Source organism: Equus przewalskii, chromosome 7 (assembly GCF_037783145.1).
Source record: "Equus przewalskii isolate Varuska chromosome 7, EquPr2, whole genome shotgun sequence".
NCBI lineage: Eukaryota > Metazoa > Chordata > Mammalia > Perissodactyla > Equidae > Equus > Equus przewalskii.
The window spans coordinates 47575669-47600136 of record NC_091837.1 but is presented as its reverse complement, the minus strand read 5'-3'; the positions used below and the strand labels follow the sequence as shown (position 1 = coordinate 47600136).

Below are 24468 nucleotides of genomic sequence, written 5' to 3'. Positions count from 1 at the left end.
GCAGAAATAAAGTAATGTTTATTTTAGATGGATAAGGGATAAATTGGATTTTCAATAAGATTTTGTTGAGGGAACTTGATATTTTTGGGTGTCAGTCATTTATTTTGCCAAAAGGGAGTGGGTGGGTAGGGGTGAAAGAGTTTGGATCTTCCTAAAAAGGTGTTTTTGGATGGGTAGTGCTTATAGATGTTTTCTATTCAAGGAAAGGATCATTTTGGACATTGTGGTCAATTTTGTAGTCCTTGTTTGTAGATAAATGAATTGTGATAAACACTAAGGTGCCTGAGGACTGGAACTATCCCAAGATAATAAAATTTTAACCTTATATATGTTATGAACTTAGCAATTCAATAAAACTATATTTTAAGTTGTATCTGGGACTCCTGGAGTATTGTCCCTAATGTGTGGCTCTCAGGAACTCAGCCACAAAGGACTCTGGAGTCAGAACAGAGGAGATCACTGAGTCCTTGGGGACCAAGGAAGGAGAATATGCGAGGGAAGGTCAAGAAGCAAGAGGGTGAGTAATTCAGAGAGTGTTTGAGAGAAACTTCTACAGCTCCAAGACCCAGAGACAGACATTGTGACCTGGAGGAGTTTCTAGAGGTCACTCCATCCAGTGCTTTTCAAACTTTTGGAACAGCTCCCAGCTTTGGGCCTTGAAGGGACCTCAGGCAGGGGAAGGGAAACTGATCCGTATCCGGTGTCACTCAGTGCAGTTCTGCTTTCTAAAACATCTGTTTTATATGTTGGGCTTATATTTGAGAAATAGGTTTTGCTGCTAAAGTTTTAGAAAAAAGTTTGAAGTCCACTGGGTTGAAGACCACTGATTAGATTATTCGGCGATAATAGAATCCCTGTTTTATAGCTAAGGGAATAGGAACGGGAGACTTCTGAGATTACATAGTGGGTAACAGAGATCGCAGCCTTTCTGGCCCCTGTCTAAATTGCCACGTGGGCTCCAGGAATTGAGGGAGATTATGAAATAGTTGTGATTTCCAGAGTTCTGATACAAAGATAGGTGAAACTGTCCATACCAAGTCTAGCACCTGGTATTTTATATGAGGATTAGGCTACTTAAATTGTAGAAGGTTTCAGTTAACTGCAAAAGTTCAGATGCTCTTGAATTAGATAGGAAGAATAGATTGTATCTTCAAAGGATGAAGCCTTTGCCTTTTCTATAATCTGTTATTATTTTAGTGTACTAAATTCAAGGTAAAATATAGAGCCAAAAGCAAAATATGGAATTGAAAAATGGAAATTAAAATGTCATTATCTGGCCGCTTGTTTGCCTTCTTTTGATATAGCAGTTATTTTAGAAGTAAACTGGCGGAGTATATCTTGTGCTTTGTTGTGGTACATATTTTCATAATTCAAATGATTTTAACTTTATTTTGTTCAAAAACTGTCTTAATTTCAGGAATAATGTTGAGAGAAATATTCTCTAAAAAAATTTTTATATGATTTTTGAATTGGCTAATGTCCTTGTACTAGCATCCTGATCATCTGAGTTGAATTTGTTTGCTAGTTCTTAATCTGTTTTCATTAGCTAGAGCTGTTGTGAGAAAAACCCTCATGGGAAGGACTGAAATAGCTTGGTAATTTTGCTCATTCATCCATGTGTATATAACATGACTATTTTCATTTCTGATGTTGCAGCTGAACTGGATCAAAAGCAAATAATTTTCACATTCTTCTGAGTAAGTCTGTGTCTCCTGTCACTCTGAAGTCGTTTTTGTATATCTGTTTTCTTCTAGGTGAGAAATTTTAAATTGGAACAGGAGCAAGAAAAAACCAAAATTTTGTTAGAAGCACCAGAGAGTAGCCACTGAACATCATGAATTAGAGCAGTCTCTGTTTAAAGGCTCACCACCTCCATCCTTAGTGAGGACAAGTTATAGGATGCGCTGTCAGGTAATTCTAGAATCCTGCCATCTCTATTGTTGGTCATTTAAAGTCCACCACCTAAATGTCTTCTTAGAGTGATGTCACCTTGAGTTTCCTGGATCAAACAGGTAGAAATGTATCACTACAGCTCCCCAAACTACCTTTTTGTGTGTGTCATGTTATTAAGGCAGGAGCCTGAAAGTTCAGAATGAAAGTCATCACTGAGTCTGCCTTTGTTGATGGCATAAGCTTTGCTAGGGCTGGAGTGCTGTTAAAACTGCACAAATTTAGTTTATTCCTTTATTCAGTAACCGTTAAATAACTCCTAGTGCCAGGTGCTATTACCTGTTTAAGGATAGAGAGATGGACAGTTTCTAGCCTCAGAGAGGCCTTAGAATACAGGAGACAGAGAAGTAACAGTTGGTTACAGTACAATACACAAAGTGCCGAAGTAGAGGTGAGACTATGTTGTAGGTGGAGCAGAGAAAAGGAAGTGCTTAACTTTGCCTCAGAAATACATGCCAAAGATCAGTATAGTACACTGGCAACGAACATGGACACCAGAGCCAAGTTCCCTGAATTGGAATCCTGCCTCTGACACTAGCCAGCTGTGTGGCCTTGGCAAGTTCCATGACCTTTCTGGTTCTCAGTTTATACATATTTAAAATGGAGGTAATCATACTGTCCATTTGAACGGGTTGATTCAGGATTAAATGAGTTCGTATGTTTAAATAGTGTTTAGGACAGTGCCTGACATGTACTAGGAACTTAAAATACAGGAGATGTATGTGGAGAGTTGAGAATGACTTGCGAGAAGAGGTACCGCTAAGAGGTTATATATTATACCTCTTATACCTCTTATAAGATAAACAGGGAAAATAGGAAGATTATTATTAGCAGTGTGATAGAATCAAGGGGAAAAAGTAATTTTAATCACCAGATTTTGTAATAATTAGAGAAAAGATGATAATGATGATGATGCTGTCAATTAGCTATGGTATTTGTGAAAAGACTGACTCATTGGGAAGAGAAAGTAAAGATAAGATTTGAAGGCAGTGGAATGAGTGACAGGGTAAAGGAAGTATTTAACGTGATGGAGGGAGATGGGAGAGGAAGGTGAATGACATGTGAGACTGCTGACATTTATTCACATTTATGCTGTGCCAAGTTTAGTAGTGTTATCTCCTGTATTCCTTCTCTTTGGGGCATCCAAAAAGGAAAGTCACTAGAGGGATTATAGGATTAAATGCAAAGAGGTCTGAATATAACAGAGCCCACACACTTCAGCTGCTCTTCTTTTATGTCTTTTTTTTTTTTTTTGAGGAAGATTAGCCCTGAGCTAACATCTGCCACCAATCCTCCTCTTTTTTGCTGAGGAAGATTGGCCCTGAGCTAACATCTGTGCCCGTCTTCCTCTATTTTATATGTGGATACCTGCCACAGCATGGCTTGATGAATCGTGCATAGGTCCTCACCTGGGATCCGAACCAGCAAACCTGGGCTGCCAAAGCACAGTGCACGAACTTAACCACTACGCCACTGGGCCGGCCCCTAGCTCATTCTTTTCAAAGGTTGCGTAGAAATCCATGATATGCCTTTACCACAGTTTTCTTAATCATTCTCTTCTTGATAGACATTTAGCAGCTACTGTCATTTTTCTGCTTCCCAGTCATATTTTAAGGTTCATCTCCACAGTTGTCTCCTCTGCAAGGAAGAGAAAAAAAGAACTGTAGTCCCTAGGTCAGGATTGGCGAATACATTTCACAGCAAGTGCCAATTCAGATTGGTTTGCCGTACCTTCTGCTTTATGAATTGCTGTGTTGAAAGCCTCCTGAGGCTGCGTCCAACAGCCTAGGTTAATCAGCATGTTCTGCCATGGCTGTAGGAAATGAAGGAGAGAGACAGATGCCATGCATTTGCTCCTTCCTGCCTTGAATGACCCACCCGAGTTTTGTTATATTTGCCTGAACATAGTAGCCTTTCTGTAGCCACTCCTACTATTTCCTCCGACAAATCTTGGGAATCCTTTGGTACAATGTAGAGCTGCATTAAAATTAAGAGTCAGATGCCCCTGGGTTCAAGTCTTGACCTGCTGATGACCTAGCCACATAATTCATTGAGATCATAAAAGCCATCATTTGAGAATGACTTCATCTTGTCACTACAATCCATATACATCAACCTCTATTCCCACTTCCTCCTCACCTTCTCTTCCAAAAGAAGAAACGTCTTCCCTTAATTAAGACCATCCCCTCGTGATTTGTTCTGGTACCCATCTCCTTTGCCTTCTCCAGAACTTTTGTTTAGTTCTTGGTTCTTCCACCTACACTTTCAATACCACATTATTTTAAATACTAACTTAAAATTCCTGTAATAGTTGCCTATTGCTGCTATAACAAATTCCCACAAAGGTACGGGCTTAAAGAATGCAGGTTTATTCTCTTAAAGTTCTGGAGGTCAGAAATTTTAAAGTCAAGCTGTATTCCTTTTGGAGGCTCTAGGAGAGAATCTGTTTCCTTGCCTTTTCTAGCTTTTAGAGACCACCTGCATTCCTTGGTTCGAGGCCCCAGCCTCCATCTTCAAAGCCAGTAATATGACATCTTCCAAGCTCTCTCTCTGACTGACCCTCATCCTTCCCTTTTATAAGGACCCTAACAATTACAATGGACCCACGCAGATAATCCAGGATAACCTTCCCATCTCAAGGTCCTTAACTCGGTTACATCTGCAGAGCCCTTTTATTACGTAAGGTAACATATCCAGAGGTTTCAGAGATTAGGACATAGACATCTTTAGGGGCTATTATTCTGACTACCACAATTCCCAAATTTGTATCTCCAACTGTAATCTCTTGTTAGAGATTTATGTACTTAACTTTCAGCTGGAATAAATAAAAAATGAATTCTTGATCTTCCTCCCTAAGCTTCTTCCTCCTGGGGTTTGCCTCATTTTAGTAAATAGCACCTCTTTCATTTCCTAAAGCCAGAAACCAGGGAGTGATTTGTGACATTCGTGTGCCGTATCTATGAAACACAGACCAAGGCTTGTCCATTCTACCTTCAAATCAGACCTCGAATCTATCTCTGTTCTATTACTCTAGTGTAGCAGTTAAAAGTATAGGTGCTGCGACTAGAAGGCTGTTGATAAATTACGGCTCTTCCACTTCCTGTACCCTTTGGAAAGTTACTTGACTCTTCTGTTCCTCATTCTTTGTCTTCAAGTTGGTCATAGAATTATTGTGAGGAATAAATAAATAAATATTTGTTCTTGAAACGGTGCCTGGCACACTAAGGGGTTGACAGATGCTAGCTGTCGGTATCATCACACACACTGCACACACTCTGTCTAATCTGCTAACTGATTTCTGTGTTTCCAGCCTTGCCCTTCTGAAGTTCACTCTGTACACACCATCCAGTGACACTGTGTAGACAATCATATCGTCCCATTCCCCTGCCTGAAATCCTTCGGTAGCTTCTTATTGCATCTAGAAGGAAATTCAGACTCCTTAATGGGTCTTCAAGGCTCTTGACGTGATCCAGACCCTGCCTCTGTCTTCAAACCAGTCTTGTCCCCTTGTTCCCTTTACCTCCTGTGCTCTCGCCACACTGGCCTTCTGCAGCTCTCAAATACAGTAGTGACAGCAGGCAGTTGGAGATAGAGTTACATGAGAACAAGAAAAGTATACAAACCTGTATTTCATCTGAAGCTTATTTTTGGTTGCTGAATCAGAATAACATGGACTTCTTCTTTTCCCTTATCATGTCCCTTTAAGTATTTTCAGATAAGCAGGGTCAATGGAAATCTACTAATAGAGTGGGTGAGACAAACTTTGATGCAAGCCTGCAGTGTAGTATAATTTTTCCAGCCCCATGGGATCTTTTGGTTATTTAAAAATTATTTTTTCCAGTATGTTTAGTGACTAAGGATTTCATAAAATTCCATAAAACAAACATTTCTTTCTCACAATTTGGTTGAACTACATTGTGTAACATGATTTAAAAGTAGCTAAATCTAATGAAACATCACATTTTGTCCTCATTTTGTGTGTGTGTGTATGTGTGTTTAAGGAATGAAACAGTTATGTCGAGTGAAATTTCCAATATTTCTCTAAGTGAACACTTCCTGGCAAGAGGGCTAAACATTTATGCGTATTGAAGCAAAAAGTTTTAATGAGAAACTAAAAGCTAACTAATTCTGTGGAGAAATTCCATTCTGCCAACAAATAAAGTGTAGAAATATGTAGAGGGAACCACTAGGGAAGAAGAAAGTAGTTCCTTCTGCGTTTTCCTACCCCATTTCTACACTTTCCATTCCACCTTTACTTTATGCTCCCTCTGCTCCTCCTACCAGAGTTCTCAAATCTGTCTCAATTATCTTCTCTGCTGGATAGTCTTTCCTGACTCCCCCAGGCAGAACTGAGCATTTCTTCCTTTGTGTTCCCTCAGTTTACACCTCTTTTATAGCCCTTTCCTTGTATTGTTCTTGTCTCTTTGTGATGCTAGGGACCTTATCTATTGATATCCCTGAAGTACTTAGCATAGAATCATAGTTGCTCTCTAAATGTTTTTGAATGCAGGTTGTGGAACAAATGTCATTGATATTTCTGTCTTCCCTAAAAATATATTGGTATTCAATAAAGAGCACAAGAGAATCAGTAATCATTGCTCATTTTATACAGTCTGCATACACTACTGTGGATGCTATGTGGGAGACGAGGGGTGGGTGACAAAGGAGTAAGCAGGGATAAGGTAGGGTTAAAAGGTAAAATGTGTTCTCAAGGAACTTACAATCAAGTTGGAGCTATGAGACCTGCTCACAGAGACAGGGGAAATGAAAAAGCTAAGGGGGAGAAAACTAAAGGTGCATGGGTTTATGAATCTCTGATGATCTTCTGAGGAATTATTTTTGAAACATTTTATTACCTGTTAAATAATTTCATGGCTGTTACTCTTTAGTACTGGTCTGAGATAGCAGTTTCTTGAACATTCTTGCCTTTTAAGTATTACAACTTAAAAATATATTGTTTTTCTTACGGTCTGTTCATTTTCCTTTTTAGAAACATGTTGAGATCAGTTGCTCAAGAAAGCCTTTCTTCCTAAGTTTTCTTCTTAATGCTATTTTGGTCGAAATGTGCATGAATAATGCATAGAATCCAGTAGTGTAGAGTGGCAAAACCAATAGATAGTTATGTCATGGAATTGAAGCCAGTTTTAGCATTTCTCAGCAGTTGCAAGGGTAGGTGCTTATCTCTCTAAATCAAAACTTTCAAAATGAACAGTGGGAATATAACGTTATGCTTTGATTTTGTCTGGAGGAGAGCAACACAGAAACACTTATGACTTATGTCAAATAAAGCTTAATCCAATAAATACAACAGGTAATAGTTGAGAAAAAGTAATAATATGTCAGTAATAAGTGTCAGTCTACACTGACATTTTGCCTGTAGAAGACACAGAATTTGACCACGGTGGTCAGTGTTGTTGGGAAGGCAGAAATGCGTCTTGGCCCTTCAGTAAAACCCTGTGAACACTTCTTTATGTTCCCAGGCCCAGTGTTCTCTCCTTCTACAGTTGATTTTTGAAATAGCTGTACATTTCTTTTCTGGGCCTTTTCTCTTTATCTTTTCTATAATCCAAACCTGCCTAGTAGATGAGAATCTCACCCACCTCTGTATTCCCAGCACTTATTTCTCTCTTGCCCCCCAACCCTTTTTTTTTTTTGACAGTTACCCATACTGCCTTGCTTCTTGCCCTTTTTCTTGTTATATAACTTTTTGTGTATTTCTTCATCTCTCCAACAACATTGCGTGTCCCTTAAGGACAGAGACCTTATTGAATTAACTTTTCTATTTCCTCTATTGCTCAGCACAAAACAGATTAATTGGTTGATGTCATGTGAGTACCATAGAATACCACAGTTATTAAACGCCTACTATATGTAATATATGGTACAACATTCTGGAGAAAATGTAAATAGTTGTGGGGTCTTTTAATCTAGTTTTGTGTGTATAGCATTAAAAAATTATCCAGCAGCTTACTCATATCATATATATGTTGTAGATAAGCACTGGTGGATATAATTTATCCTTTAGGTTTGGGCTTGACCTTCTGGGCCCATCTTCTTTTTCTAAAATGTTTTATTGACCAAATTAATGTCTCCATTAAATATTTATTGTAAGACCACGTGCATTTGTACTCTCCTTAGCATTGACCGGATTTCATTAACCAAACTTATTTATTGAGTGCCCACTGTGTGCCAGATGCTTTGTTAGGCATGGCGATATCAAGGTAAAGAAGATCTAGTCCCTGAATTAGGGGGTTTGTTGTCAGTCTAGGGGAAGAGACTAACGCATGGAAAGATAGTTAAAATGTCATGTGAAAGGGATCTGCTCCTCCAGGATAAAATGCACTTACTCCCAAGATCAGGTCCTAGAGTTTGCCTTTGTTAATCACCATATATGTGCCATAATCTCAGTTTTATACATTCCACAATTTGACCACTATCTCCTGTCTTTCAACCTGCTGTCTCTAAAACCATGATGCCAGCATTTCTTTGACCACACCATGACATCTATTCCATCTTTTCATTGTCCCTCACTCCACTCGTGTCCTCACTTCCCTCTTTACCAGGCTTAGATTGCATGGGTATCATATAATCACTCCCCTGCCTCTCTCTGCCTGCATTATACTCATCTGGCAAAACTCCAGTCCATCCCCCTCCCCATTCCATACCAGTCCTCGAGTGACTGTGAGGCTTGAGACGAATACAAGGCCGCTCTGGCGGGTCTTGTTTTAAGTCCATGGCTGTTAACTTCTCTTGTGCCCTTTTGCGGCCCAGCAGTCCTTCTGCATTTGTCTAGTCAGTTCCTTTTACATGTTTATTTTGTACTTACCTCACCTAAAGTTTCTAATACCTTCTCTTCCATCTTGCTTCATCTGAGGACATTGTTTATGTCATGGAGAAACTCCTTGTGTTTCCAGTATCAAAGCCACCCACACACCTGGATGTCTACATACTCTACCTTCTCTACTTTACGTTGATGAATGTTATGTCTCTAACTGAAGCCAACCTTTCCCTTTGTGCCTGGGATCCCACCCCTCTGACTTACATAAGGACGTTAATGCAGCTCCTTCTCCCTCCCAGGTAATCGGTTATTCCTTGTCCCCATTAGCTATTTTATCTTTAAAAATGCTGTATATTTTAAAAATACCTTTGATCCCACATCACTTTCCTTTCTTATCATTCCTTCTTGAATACCCTCTGTGTGTATGTTTATCATCACCATTCCACTGCACTTGCTCTTGACTAGGTCACTATTGTAATATACTCACTTGCCTAATTGAGTGATCCTGTATCAATTCTCATCTCTCTTTACCTTTCATCAGCGCTTAAGGTTGTTGATTACTCCTGCCTTCATTGAACAGTTCCCTTACTTGGCTTCCATGATACCACCCTCATTTGATTTTCTCAGTTTCCTTTCTGGTCCTTTTAAATCCTTCCAACTTTAGATATTAGAGTCTCTCAGGGTGCAGGCATTGAACCTCTTCTCTTTTCTTTCTACACTTAGTCTCTGGATCCTTTGTACTCAGAGTATGGTCTAAGGATCAGTAGCATCAGCATCACCTGGAAGCTTGTTGGAACTGTAGAACCTAAGACCCCAACTCCTACCTAGTGAATAAGAATCTGCATTTATTTCAAATTCATAGGTTATTCGTATGGACATTAAAGCTTGAGCAGCATTGTCTTAAGTGACCTTATTTAGTCCCATCCCTTTAAATATTGTCTGTGTTCTGATAAATGCATAATTTTGTGTCTCTAGCCTGTCTTCCCTGAATTTCAGTCTCATGTCTAACTATTTACTTGGCATATTCACTTAAATGTCTGATGAGATCTCCTAAATATCTTAAAATATCCAGAAGAGAACTCTTGATTTCTACTCACAAGCCTGCCCCTTCCACAGTCTTCCACATTTTGGTAGATGGAAGATCCATCTTTCCAGTTGTTTTGGCCAAGGCTGAGTACCTTTGAATCATCCATCACATACTGTTGTGGTTTTTTTTTGTGTGTGTGTGTGTGTGTGTGTGTGTGTTTTGTCTTACAGCCATATTTAGCCCATCAACAGGTTCTGTCAGATATACCTTCAAAATATAGTAGAATTTGACCACTTCCCGTAGTTCTTCTCTTATGACCCAGACCCAAGCCCTTATGATCCCTTGCCTGGGTTATTACAGTAGTTTTCTTTCTGGTCTCTCTGCTTGCACCCTTATTTCCAACGGTATTTTAAACATAGCATTCAGAGCAATCATTTTGAAACATGAATCAGTTCACATCAATTTTCTACAAAGAGCCCTCCAATGGCCTTGCTTTCTTGGCTAGAATAAAAGCCAAAGTCCTAGATGATCTGACCCTCTGCCACCTTTCCAAAATCGGCCTCTGTTGTCCTCACTCACTTTCTTCTGTCGCTCTGACTTCAACCCTAGTTCTTGAACTTGCCAAACATGTTCTCCCTCAGGCCTTTGCTTTTCATTATTTCCTCTGCCTGGAACTCTCTTATCCCAAATATCTACAGTCCTCACTCCCTCACTTCCTTCATTTTTCTGCGCAGGGACACCTTCACTGTATCGTTTTCTTTCCCTTTTTCTGCCTTTTTTAAATAGTACCTTTCACATAATATTTATTTGTTTGTTGATCTCCCACAGTTAGAATGTAAGCTCCTCAGTGAGGGAGAAGGATCTTGTTTAATTCACTGATGTATTTCTAGGCGCTAGAATAGTGCTGGACAAAGAAGGAGGTGCTCAGTAAATATTTGTTGAACAAGTTCATGAGTAAGTACCACCGAATGGTACATAAGGAGTGTTACAGAAATTCAGAGGAGTGGCAGCTAACTGCTTGGGGAAGTTGGAGAAAGATAACAAAATAAATGACCTTTGAGGGATGTTTTGAAGAGTCAGTAAAGAGTTCTTCAGACAGATGAGATGGGGGAGAATCTTCTTTGTGGAGGAAGACAGCACATGCAAAGGTAGAGAAAAATAGTTTTTAAAAGCATCATGAAATGTGCTGTGGCCAAAGCAGGAGTGAGTGTTTTGGATGCTGAGAGGTAGTGACAAGATGAAGCCAAGAAAACAGTTTAGGATCAGCTTGTAATGAGTCTTGTGATAAGATTCTGCTGAAGAATTTGAATTTTAGCGTATAGGTGGTGGTTGCCAATAGGGATAATTAAGTATATAGGGTGATGTCAGATTAATGTTTTATAAAGATTCACTTTTTTAGTAAACATTGTGGAATTCTTATAATATGCTTGCATTATATTAAGAATTGGGAATTCAAAGAAAATAAGACATGGTCCCTACTCAGGAGTTCACATGCTAGTAAAATATTTTTGTTTTAGGAGTAGAGATTGATTTGAGGTCCTAGTAACCTAGATGAGAGATGACAAGAGTTTAAATAAAAGCAATTTACATAAGAATAGAAGGTTTCAATTCTCTCCCTTTTTATTGCTGTAGTTGTTCGAACGGTATCCTTCTGACTTTTGCTCAGGGTCAGAGACTTCTTCAAGGAAGTCTAGTTGACTTATTCAGATCCCTGTTTATAAGCTCTCAGTGCACCATAGTACCACAGCATTTCCCTTAGTTGAAATTTTGTACTCATTTGTGTGATTATTTGGTTTTTGTCAACCCTGCACTCAACCAGACAGTAAATTCCATGAGAAACTCTGCATCCGTAGCAACTAGCATAAATTCTGGCACGTATTAGGAGTTCAAATATTTGAGTGAATAAAATTTTGAGATACATCTTTAAGGCTAAATTGACTGAACTTGAGAACCAGTTGGTTGTGGAGGATAATGATATCCTTAGGCTTCTCATCTCTTTACTGAAAATTCTCAGTTTGGCCCAAAGCATCTCAAACTCTATACTATGGAAATTGGACTTGTCAGCTTATTCTATCCCTTTCTATATTTCCTATCTTGGTTAATGACATCATCATCTACCCACTGTGAAAACTACAAGTATGGAAGTCATCTTTTGTCTCCTTTACTTACACCCCCACATATCTAGTCTTTTCCTCCCACCTCCCCAGTATTCACTGCCAATGCCTTACTTCAAATTCCCCCTCCTTCTGACATAGACTATGACAGTACCTGCTAACAGGTTTCCCTGCTTCTAGGCTTTGACCCTGCCGACGAGTCTTCCACATTACATATTGTCAGGTGTAATAGGCTGAAAAATGGCCACCCAAAGATATGTCCACCTTCTAATCCCGGTAACCTATAACCTGTTTTTAGAAAAAAGATCTTTGCATATGTGATTAAGTTAAGGATCTTGAGATAAGGAGCTTATCATGGATTATCTGAGTGGGACCTAAATGCTGTCACAAGTATCATTATAAGAGAAAGGCAGAGGGAGATTAGATAAACACACAGTGGAAAAGGCAGTGGGAGGCAGCGACTACAGTAATGTGGCCACAAGCCCAGGAATGCGGGCAGCCACCAGAGCTGAAAGAAATAAGGAATGTATTCTCTCCTAGAGCCCCCAGCAGGACAGTGGTCCTGCCAACACTTTGATTTTGGTCCAGTGAAACTCATTTTGGACTTCTGCCCTCCAGAATTATGAGACTAAATTTTTGTTGTTTTAAGCCACCAAGTTTGTGGTAATTGTTACAGTGGCCATGAAACACGGATACATCAGAGTTATCTGTAAAGTTTAAAACCGATCTATCACTCTCTGGAAAAACATCCAGTAACTCCCCCTTACTAAAGGTTAAGTCCATGCTCTGTGATCTGACCCACTTTAAAGCTTTCTATCTGATGACCACATCTTTTCCCTCTAACTACTCTCCTCCCTAACTATGCCAGATATTCTTGGACACACCTTGTTCTTTCAGGCCTTGGGGCTGTTTGCTCTTCCCTTAACACCCAGTATTCTCTTTTCCTGCTTTAAACTCTTATTCATCATCGAAGCTCAAATGTCATCTCTGCTTGGAAACTTACTCTGGTTCCCGTAAGAGTGACTTCTTCCACTATTCCCACAAACCGTTTGTATAAGCGTATGTTTACTTGTGTGCCTTCTACTAGATTGGACCTTGAATACTTGGAGGGCACCAACCACATCTCCTTAATCTTTCTAAACTATTTCAGCAACTAGCCATTTACCTGGTGAGCGGTAGGTATTTGATAAACATTGATTTATTAAATTGAAGTCATGTGAAAATACTTTGTTTTATAACTATAGATTATTTTGTAACTGGTCTTTAGTTCTAGAATTATTTTCTTTGTAGAGTAAATGCAAAATGACCTTCTTGAAAATAATTTTAAAGATATCAATAAGACAAATTAGAAAGCTCTGGATGTAGTAGTCCAAAATAGATAAACATAAGATTTCCAGGAGACCACACAAAAGTTTGTATAATTATTCATCTTCAATTACATGTGCAGATTTTGCAAGTTGTGGAAAACTAGTAGATTTAGTTGCTTGGGGACAAGCCAGTACTCTTAAGAAACTCTGTCATCTGCAGCACTATATACGTTTTGGCTGATTTTGACCTTAGACATCATTCAGAGAGGATATGTCTAGAATGTCTCTGACTCTTGTTGCTTACTGCCAAAATTCTGTTTTAAGCTTTGTCATTTCCTTAGTAGATAACTGTAGCAGTCTCTTGGCAGCTTCTTCTGGACTCATCCTGATTTTCAGTTTGCAATTTATTCTAAATGTGGTACGTTTCACTTATTTTCTTTGTGTTCTTCATTTTTGCTGTGTTATTTTTGAGTTCACTCAATTTTACCTTAAAGTTAAATAAAATTTTGACACTGGGACTGGCCTGGTGGCGTAGTAGTTAAGTTCTCTCACTCTGCTTCCACAGCCTGGGGTTTGTAGGTTCAGATCCTGGGCATGAGTGTAACACGGCTCGTCAAGCCACGCTGTGGCGGCATCCCACATAAAGTAGGGGAAGATTGGCATAGATGTTGGCTCAGTGACAGTCTTCCTCCAGCAAAAAGAGGAAGATTGGCAACAGATGTTAGCTCAGGGCCAATCCTCCTCACACGCACAAAAAAATTTGGCACTGATATTTTAAGCTTGGGTTACGTCGGGTTACTTTGGACATTTTTGGAACATGCCTAGTATGTGGGAAACCATAAACAATAAAGGGATATTAAATTGAGTATGTGTGGCTCCTGACTATTTCCTGTTACTTGAAGTAACAGGGGGAAGGGTTATTTGGACATTATCCACAGTTCTTCCACATCTTGCTCCTTTGTACTATTTGTTCTCAAGCTGTTTTTCAAAGGTTGTATTGAATAAAAGTTTATCAGGATAACATAAGAATTGTTGGCATATTTATATTGTTAACTTCATGACCTCGTTTTCCAGCCTTTTAATAAGGAGGAAAAACTCAAAAAAGTAGGATAGAAGTAATGCTCCTCTTAATCTAAAGTTTTTAAAACCACTTTATTGAGCTATGGTTGACATATAAAGAGCTGTATATATTTAATATATACAACTTTACAAGTAAAGTTTTAAAGTTGTGTTAACCCAGTCACAGCCATTGGCTTCCATGCTATTTGGATGAGAGAAGATTGTGTTCAATCTGAAATGTGTTCAAAATAATTCTAAGTCCTAATGTGGATAGAGCTTTAAAGATCTAGGCCATTGGGGATTTATCACATTAAAACAAACTTTCTGTTAATACTACTCATTTAATTGAGAAATTAGTCAGGCAGATATTCTATCTACCTTAAATGCTTGTCTGTAGGCTGGAGAATTTATCTTCTAAAATATAGTTTCTTTCCAAGTATTGTTCTAACAGATTTTCTATAAAATATAATTATCAGTTAAGCCACCTGAATCCTTTTGGAACTAGATGAGAAGAAACAAAGCCACAAATAAATACATACTAAGTGTTGCATTTCCCATCATTACTCAGGGCTATACAAATTTTCCTAATGACTCACCAAAAGTTCAATAAGTAATGTAAGGCTATTTCATAAATCCATTACCCTCTTTTTCAGTGGTCACTGAAGTATCCTGAAAATTTTGGGTGATTTTACGTATTATAGAAACATATATGTTTATAAGGGTAAAATGCAGTGGGAAATAAAAAGAATAATGAAAGGCTAACTCTTTCTGAAATCTAGCTATGTTTATTGTTAAGTTTCTTTTGCTGCATTTAAAAACATTGGGTCTGTAGCAAAATCAACCACTTTTTCTTCTGTGTGGTTTTCTTTCATTGTTGGCGTTGAGGTGAGAGAGAACAGGACCAGAATATAGTTCATGCATCCAGCCTGCTAGATCTTTGACTTTGGCTTGACAAGTTTCTGTTTGCCTGTTTGTTTAGGTTTTGTTTTGTTTACCATTTACCATTTTTAAATATACAGTTCAGTGGCATTAAATACATTTACGTTGTTGCATCACCACTACTCATCTCCAGAACATTTTCTTCATCCTAAACTGGAACTCCGTACCCATTAAACAGTAACTCCCCATCCGCCCCCATGTTTGTTTGTTTCTAAAGCATGAGAACTGCAGCCATATACCACTGTAAAAGAGCACTGTAACCACCATGAGGCATCAAGCACACTCTTTCCAATACTTTATGCTTTCCGCTAAGTCATTAATATATTGCCCAGTAACGTTGGATGGTAGATAAAATCTGGCCCATTTGATATTTTTATGTATGGGCAAAATTGAAAAACCTGAAATTTTAAGATTGAATTATCGCCTCAGAGGCACTGAGATCTATCACTGATTTGTTAATACAGGGAGACTTGAAAATTGCTTCTGTGGGCAGGCTTTACCTTGATTCTCCGTGGTGGCTGTGGCCTCTTTGACATTTAGCTAAACGTGTTTGAATTTAAATATATCAAGAACTATGAGTCTCCGTTTGAAACGATGTTATACTGGAGATAGACAGATTAGTGTGACTATTGCTATGAAGTCATAGTCTGTTAAGATGGCTCCCTATTGCCAATAGAATAAGTCCAAACTATATCAGACTACTATATATATTAGACATCTCTGTAGCATTAGAAGTAACTGAGCTTATGTTCTTAAGTAACTTGTTAGTTTTTCTCTCACAGGCACTGTAAATCATGTAATTGATCATGTTTGCTTCTTTGTCTTTGAAGCTAGAACGCTCAGAGATAATTTTGTGATTTACTTCCAGCAAGTATACAGAACCTCATGGCATGTATTGGGGGAATACCTCGTTCTTAGCTTCATGTTGTATTCTCTTTGTTGCACTGCCTGCCTTTGATTTTTATTTATCCTATATAGTCAGCTTAATGACTGATTCATAGCCTCATTTCCATCCAACTACTCCTACCACCACTTCTTTCTTGTTTCTTCCACTCCCATCTTACTGAATATTTCTTTTCTCCTTGTGTTGGGTCATTGTTCGCTTTGCTTGGAACAGTTCCTCTATTGTAACTCTCTCCTCCACCCCCACTCTTACTCCTTGTCAACTTACTCAGCTTATCATGAGCCACAATCCTTTCTGGACACCCTGTCCTTCACTCTGAAAAATTGGCTGATCTCTCCTTTGTGGTCCACTGCTTCTGTTCAGACTTTGTTACTGCACCTAGAAAAATTTACTGAACTCATGTGTTCACAAAACAGTCTGACTCTGCTAGACCATGGGCAGGGATCAGTTCTTACTGTTCTTTGAATCCCACTATTGCCTTGCACATGATGAAGGAGAGGAATGAATTAAGCAGTGTCAGATGAGTCACACTAACAATTGAAAAATGACCATTGGACTTTGCAATGTGGAAGTAATTGGTGACTTTGGTCAGAGCCCTTCAAGGGAAGAGTGGAGATAGCCTGATTCTATTGGAGAGGGAAGGAGATTGGGAGCAGGGTAGAGAGGAATAATGATTGGGGGACAGGGAGAGGTGGAGGAACAAGGAGAAAGGGAGTAGAGGGGAGATGGACTAGGAGAGAGCCAGAGAGAGAGTCAAGAACTGGTAGCCACAGAGGACAAGGGTCTGTACTCCCACCTGATGGTGTATTGCTACGGGTAAGCACCATGGTCCCGTGATACAGGTGAGAGAGGTAGGTCTTCATCTTGTATTCACTAAGTTGAAATCTTGTTTTGAGAAAAGTCTGTCTTTGCTTCATAGAAGCTCTTACTGCCTTACCTCTTGTTTGGTGTTTACTGTATATCTTCTTTTTGTTAAGAATTTTCTTTTTGTGTGGACAAGTTCCTGTCTTATGATTTGTATTTCTTAAATAGCAAACACATTATCCTGTGCATAGTGATGTTTAATAAATGCTTGAGGTTTTTTGCTTGAGTGCTTTTTGATTTTCATAACATCTAAATTATAAAGTACTAATGCATCTTAAATAATACTAACCAATAGAGAGTTATTTTTGTTTGACTCTTTAAATTCTTAGTTTTTTTCATATGAAACAAGTTTGAAAATGTAGAAGTGAAAAAACCACCCCCCACCCACCACTGCAAGACCACTATCATTATCTTTGATTCAGGTGTTGCTCATGCTGCTCCATCTGAACAACTCTCTCCTCCACCTGAGCACTGTTTTCGTTTTTTTAAGATTTTCCTGCAGCCCTGCCTCTCCTATGTACGCTTTCCTGACACTCATTTGCCTACCTCAGAAAATTGCCTGATCCCCACTTTGCTTCACTGTGCCCTAGACAAACTTCTCTCATTTTACTGCTCGTTTGTACCGATATCTGCTTTCTTGAACCAGTCTGGTCTTTCTTTAAGGCAGAGTAAAATTATTTTTTTGCTTTTTAGTTTAGAGTTGTAAAATGGTATCCTGATTTTTTTGTCTTAGCATTATATTAAAAGCATTTTTCTATTTTATCAAAATTGTTTTCGTAAGTGTAATTTTAACAACTGCTTATTTCATCTAATAGGTGACTCTTTTCCTCTTATTGGCTATTCAGATTGTCTTTCATTTTCTTTTGATAAAATTTTGTGACTACCTGCTGAAATTGACAATGAAAAATAGATAGCTCTTTAAATTTATTTGTAAAATATCTGTTTATTTGTTATAAGGCATATGACAGAACAAAGCTCTGTATTCTCAAGTTCCAAAAATATTTACTTATTAATAGAAAATAAAAATAACTTTACTAGGATCGAAAGTCTTTCTGCAAGTAACTTACAACATTAAAGAGTTCAGAGTTCAAGGTATGTTGGCCAACTTGCAGTTGTGCTTTTCCAGCAGTTGTTACTAATCAACCTAATATGTTGAAAATAAGGTTCCATGATATTGGCTGAATTATAGAATGCAGTAAGGGGAAAAGAAAGCACTAAAAAATTTAATTTCCTGAACAGATTAGCTATAATGCATACTGAGCAGATGGTTGATAAATTTTTTTAAGGAAGTTTGCTTGAATATGTGTAAGAATGCTTTCCCAGAGCTGAGGACAGTTGAGTGAATAGTTATCTGCTTAAGAAGGAAAAGTTACCTTGAATTTATATTTTAATAAAAACTTAGGCACCATTTAAAGTTTTATGAAGACTGAGTGACTGCTGCTTTCAGCTGAAATAAATAGAGCATTAAACAAGGAGTCGGAAAACCTAGGTTCAAATCCTGGTTTACCTAACTTGCAAACCATGAAACCATTAGCACACTTGTTAACCCTGTAGTCCTCCCTTGCTGTCACCAAAGCCCCCTGGAGATGCTGAAAGGAGATGAAGAATGTGAACATGCCTGAAAACTGTGATGTATTGTATAAAAATAAGTTGTCTTATTATTCCCAAACAGGCAGATGGCTCCATTCTGAACACATAGCCAGTTGGGAATGTGGCATTTCCATCCTAAAAATGCCTGCCTGATAATTAGATTTTATATAGACACTTTGGGCTTTAGCACTGGAGGATTTAAATAATATTATAGCAGAAGAAGGGTTTTTAAAATATTTTAATGCTGTTGCTTTTCTGTCTACAGTATCGGATATAATTTACATTTCCCACAAGTACAGCCACTATAGCTTTTTCCTTATATATGAATTTTAAAATTTGAATGCTTTTTGTAAGTTATACTTAAGACGCTTTGGAAGGGAAAATAAAAATAGAAGTTTGGGGGGAAACCACTGACTATGATTCCTTAAAGATAAGGTAATGTTTGGAAATCTCTTTTAATATATAAAATCTGTTTAATTGTAAGTTCATATAAACCTATATCTGTTTCATAAATCCACTTTAACTTTATTGGGTGCACATTCTCTGAAATCCCTGAGGAGGTAGTTAAATGATGGATTGTTGAAAGGCAAAGTAGGCTGCTTAAGTTTCAAAGCCTGATGCATAAAAGGAGATATCCATTGTTACCAAAGCCTGGCACCAAACTTCAGTTCATTGACTGTGAACCTGCTCTGCCACAGATTCCGAATCCGAACGGTCCCTGAGTTGGAAGCAGTGACAGCGCACTCATTTGAAGAAGGAAAGCATTTGAGCAGTTGAAAACACAGAATGTCTGAAGGAAAAGATTGTGGTGGTGGAGATGCTCTCTCCAATGGCATCAAAAAACACAGGTAGGAGATAGCCTTTAGCAGTTATCATTGCTGTGATTTTATTATAAAGTACATTTGGGTTTGTAAGGAAAAGTACTCCTTCTCTTGGGTTTTTTTTTCCTCTATTGGGTATTTATATTGCTCTATCACCTCAAGAAAGCATTTAGCGTAAGTACTTTGTCCATTTAAGAGAAGAACATCATCTGTAATTGCAGGAACAAAGCACAAAACTTGGTTTTAGCAACTGTGGTTTTAGGGGAACATAAATCCTTTAGTTAGCTATTCAGAACTATCTACTGAAATTGATGCTGGGTTCCTTTTTTCATCATACATCTTTTATGATTCTACCTCCCAATGCTATTTTAGTTTCTAGTCATTTGATCTTCTTGTTGGTTTTATTAAGAATGGATGGTAATATTGCCTGACTGTTGATACAATTTAGTTACATTTAAACAAAGACTTTTATTAAGACCCAGGGTTTGTTGAACATATCCATTTTATACTTTCTAATAACATTAGTATCTTTTTATTCCCTTGATGGTTTAGTCATAGAGATTGTCCCAAATTAATGAGATGTAACAGACACTAGAGTTCTCTGGTTTCAGCACAAGTTACACAGTGGCATATGTGTGCATTGGTGATATTCATAGAGTGAAATATTTTATCAAATTATCAGTGAAGAATATATCCTGTTGTCATAAAATGCCCTTATGGGATAAGGAATTATTAACAGTTAATTTCTACAAGGTAGTTTTTGTTTAATATTTGTAGATTGTATAGCTCTAACCCCCTGTCTGTGCCATGATTCTGGCCACAATTGGTCTCAATTATTGTTCTACTGGAAAAAATGTACATATCACTTCTGATTTTGTGTATTAGCCCCTTGTTAACAAAAATGTCTCAGTTTGTACTTATTTTGAAAAGATCAGTAAGTTTTAGACAACTAACTGATAAAACCAGAGTTTTCTTTGGTTGGGGTAGCGGTATCCTCTAAACATGCTTATTGATGGTTATCGTTTGATGGAGTTTACCATTGCAGATTATGTGGTTAACAGTGTCTTTCCTGATTCCCTTCTGCAGTTACTATTAGCTCCTTTAGGGGTCCAGGGCTAAGTTCTGTGTGGGCCATGAAATACCTAACAGGAAACTTCGCAGGTCTGCCTATCTCTAAAGAGATGACATCCTTTAACTGTTTAACACATGCATCATAGCAGTCCAGTGAGAACATGGGTGAAATCTTTGGAATGTTCAAAGAAGCATACAAGTAGTCAAGATAATTGTTTAAAATATCAGAAAGAGCTATGTTCTTAGATGCCGTCATACGCTAAGGCCAGAGGGAGATTTCTCTGCTTTTCAAAGCCTGGTAGCCCTTTTGTGTGTGTACTGTAATCATAACAGTAGTTATTTTGCATTTGACGGAAATTTATTATACTATGTTCATATATTCTGTGTTCTGTCTTAGTTAGTCAAACCCAGAATGGTACCTCTGTGAAAGTTAACATAAAATTGTTCAAAAAATGAAACCAGGACAGATCAGTAAACAAAACTACAAAGAAATGCAACTAGATAATGACCTAACCAGAAAACTTACACTGATAAACAAGATGCAGCTTATTAAACCTATAAATGTAAAACATCCTTCAGTTGTTCAGAGGAAAAGAGGACAATTTAGGAAATTGTCAGCAGTCGGATATGTGGAGAAACATAACAATTTACGGTTTTAAAAAGTAGCTATTATAGGAGTTTTTTTAAAGCCTGTCTTTTATTCATAAAGTTCCTCTCTAATCAAATAAACAGAACATGTGCTACACATAATGTAAAAGTTTCATTTTAAAATGGGAAAATAGGTGGAGTATTCAGTGTTATCAAATCCCTCTTGCCTGTGCCCTAAATTGCATTGTAAGTAATCTGTTTATAATGGCAAATTATTATATTAATGCTAAGAGTAATTTGAATCAATAGTAATTTGCAGGATGCTTTAGAAAAGTAGATATTTGTTGCTGTTGGGGGATTGGCCTGAAGTGACCATGAAGTTTATTTGAAGTCTTTTTTTATCTTTAAAAGTCATGTGAAATTTTTATTTGACCTTGTCATATATTTCTGTTCTCTTTAATATTGAAAAATAATTTACTCATCACTTACTTAACTTTCCCATAAACACATTTCCCTCTCACCCTATATCACCACTTACCCCTAGGATATACACACTTAAATTTAGGAAGGAGATGGGAAGAGTATGGATTGTAAAATTTAAGAGAGAGAAATGCGTATTTTAAAACAGGAAAGGAGGAGCTGGCCATGTGGCCAAGTGGTTAAGTTTGCATGCTCCGCTTCAGTGGCCCAGGGTTTCACCAGTTCCGATCCTGGGCATGGACCTAGCACTGCTCATCAAGCCATGCTGAGGTGGTGTCCCACATAGCAGAACTAGAAGAACCTACAACTAGGATACACAACTATGTACTGGGGTGCTTTGGGAAGAAGAAGAAGAAATAAAAGATTGGCAACAGATGTTAGCTCAGGGCCAATCTGTAGAAAAAACAAAAGGGAAAGGAAAAGCCTTACAAATTACAGTTTACATGAAAAATATTAAACCATAGCTTAACTAATTTGCTGATAAAATAGAACAAGAGTTTTCAGCCATTTTTGTTTTTTAGCCCTGGAACCATTTGTGCAACAGATACTTAGTGTGGAAACTGTTAAAATCTCAACCACCTTCAGAGATTGATGAGGCTCCCCATAGATGGGTCCTCTCTTCTTTTCTCCCCAGTCTCCTACTTCAGTGGGAATCACCATATCTACTTTATGTCCTCATCCAAAAAAAAATTTAAGCTTTACTTTCTGTAGTATTTATTATAGAAGCAGGTTTCCTCCCCAAATATAACATCATAAAGCATTCCAAACTATGTTTCTGTTCCTATTTAATGTGTTAGTATACACAGAGTACCTAGGAAAGTGCCCGCCGCATACGAAGTTCTTAACATAAATTATCTGTTTCAGCTCTGTTTATTCCCTTTCTCCTCAAAAATGGTGATTTGCTTTGTTCCGAAGAACCTCTGCCCTCTTTCCACCCCATTATTGTAGGGTGACATCCTGGAGTGCACTTTGAAAATTTCTGACCTTTATAAGGTATAAGGCGTATGTCATATTAATTTAATACAAAATAAGGCATGCCAAACTAATTGAATTTATGATAGTAAAAGTATAGATGTTAATGGATTTTTAGTCCATTCCATGTGTTAATTACCAACAAAATAATTCTTCTGTTAACTAGATAACTAAAGTTATCTCTAAAATAAAAGTTTGGGCTAAATAAAAACTGAATTCTCTTCTCCCTCTGAAGATCCTGTGATTGCAAACTGAAATCTTGCAAAATGATTTTTCTGCCATACTGAAGTTTTAGAGAACTTCTGCAATATGCTGTGTACTCTTCAGGCCAAAGTGTTGTGCATGCCTTTGTGCTTTAGGTTAGTTGTGGAGAAATATCAACAGAAAGAATCAGGGTTTCATTTAAGACCTAGAACCAAAAATACTGCAGAGGTAGAGAATGTACAAAATAAATGTCCATTTTGATGGCACTTTTTTTTTTTTTTCCCAGAAAATGCATTGAGTTGTTTTGTGGAATGTTAGCCTACACCATTCTGGTCAGGTTTATATTTATAATACCTCTTGTCACCTTGGCTGTGTTCCCTAAGATTGATTCTCTACTCTTGGACCTAATTTATTACATTTATTCTGAGCTCTAATCTTTTAACGTATTAGCAATTTAACCTAAGTTGTTATATTTGGTAAAGATATTGATATTTATATCATCTTTGTCACTAGATGTATGGTGTAAACCATGCTAATGTAGAATAGATTGGTCAGAATCCGACATGTTGGGTCCTTGTTAGGATTCTGGAAATGGTATTCACTATATTAAAAGCATTAATAGGTTAAAGGAGAAAAACATATGATCATCCTAATAGATAAAGAAAAAACATTCAATAAAATTAAGCAATCATTCATGATTAAGTATCTTAGCAAACCACCAATAGAAGAGAACCCCTTCAGTCTAGTTAAAAGTTAGGACAAATAAATCCTTGATAATGAGATATTAAAAATAGTTCTTATAATCTCAGGAATAAGACAAGAATGCCTGTCATCATCTTTTCTATTCAGCATTATTTGGAGGCAATAGCCAGAGGTTTAACTTAACCACAAAATTTAGAAATGAAACCATTTTGTTCTACAGACAAATTATTGGAGTTAGTAAGAAAGTTTGACAGGGTTGCTTTTTATACAAAATCAGCTAATCACATTTCTTTGAATAATCAACAGACAGAAACTGCAATTAAAACTGGGGGGAAAGATATTTAGAGTAGTTATTAAAAAATCACTTAGGTAGGAAAATCTTAGCCAAAATATGTGTAATAATAAAACTTATTGAAAGACATAATCTTACTGAGAAGGAAAATTCATTGTCATAAAGATGTTTTTGCCAAATTGATCTATACCCTCAATGTAATTTTAATTAAAATTGCAATGTCCTTTTCCTTAGAAGTTGAAAAATGGATTCTGAAATATATAATTAAGTACAGGGGGCTTTGAAGAGCCATGGTACTGCTCAAGAACCAGGTTTGCGGAAAGGAAGTCATTTGCCCTACCAACTGTTAAGATTGATTACAAATTTTTAGTGCAGAATTGTCGTGGAGGCAGACTGACCTGTAGAATGGAAGTAAAAGGTCCAAAGACCCACACATGTAAGGAAACCTGCTATATGCAATAGAGCTAGCGATGCAGATCGGTGGGGGAAAGAGTGGATTGCTGGGCACATGGTGCTGGGGTAGTCATTTAATACAGGCAGCGGGGAGGGAAGTGGATGCCTATTTCATATACACAAATATAAATTCTAAATGAATGAAGCACTTAAATGTGAAAGGGCAAAACTTAAAAAAGTTTAGAAGAAAATATAAAATATCTTTGCAGTTTTGAAATAGGGAAGGATTTCTTAGAACAAAAATGTGGTAGGGACTAAGTTTTTATCTTTTTCTAATTAACATACTGGTACTTGCTGTATTTACTTGAATAAAGCATTCTATAGTAAATGTGCCTAAGAATCTCAAAGGTTTA

General features: G+C 37.6%; 1 protein-coding gene across 8 annotated transcripts in view; it reads left to right on the top strand.

Annotated features, from left to right (window-relative positions):
• Positions 1 to 24468, top strand: part of OSBPL1A (oxysterol binding protein like 1A) — a 114218-nt gene that overhangs the window by 25816 nt on the left and 63934 nt on the right. For 4 of the 8 annotated variants that reach the window (XM_070629827.1, XM_008533034.2, XM_070629823.1 and 1 more), the window contains exons 2-3: positions 1755 to 1911; positions 19231 to 19380. Coding sequence is in view for 6 of the 8 variants with exons in the window: in XM_008533034.2 (XP_008531256.2) it covers positions 19319 to 19380 (62 nt within the window). In the remaining 2 variants the exon portion in view is untranslated. The other 4 variants (XM_008533035.2, XM_070629826.1, XM_070629828.1 and 1 more) reach the window with 2 other exon arrangements.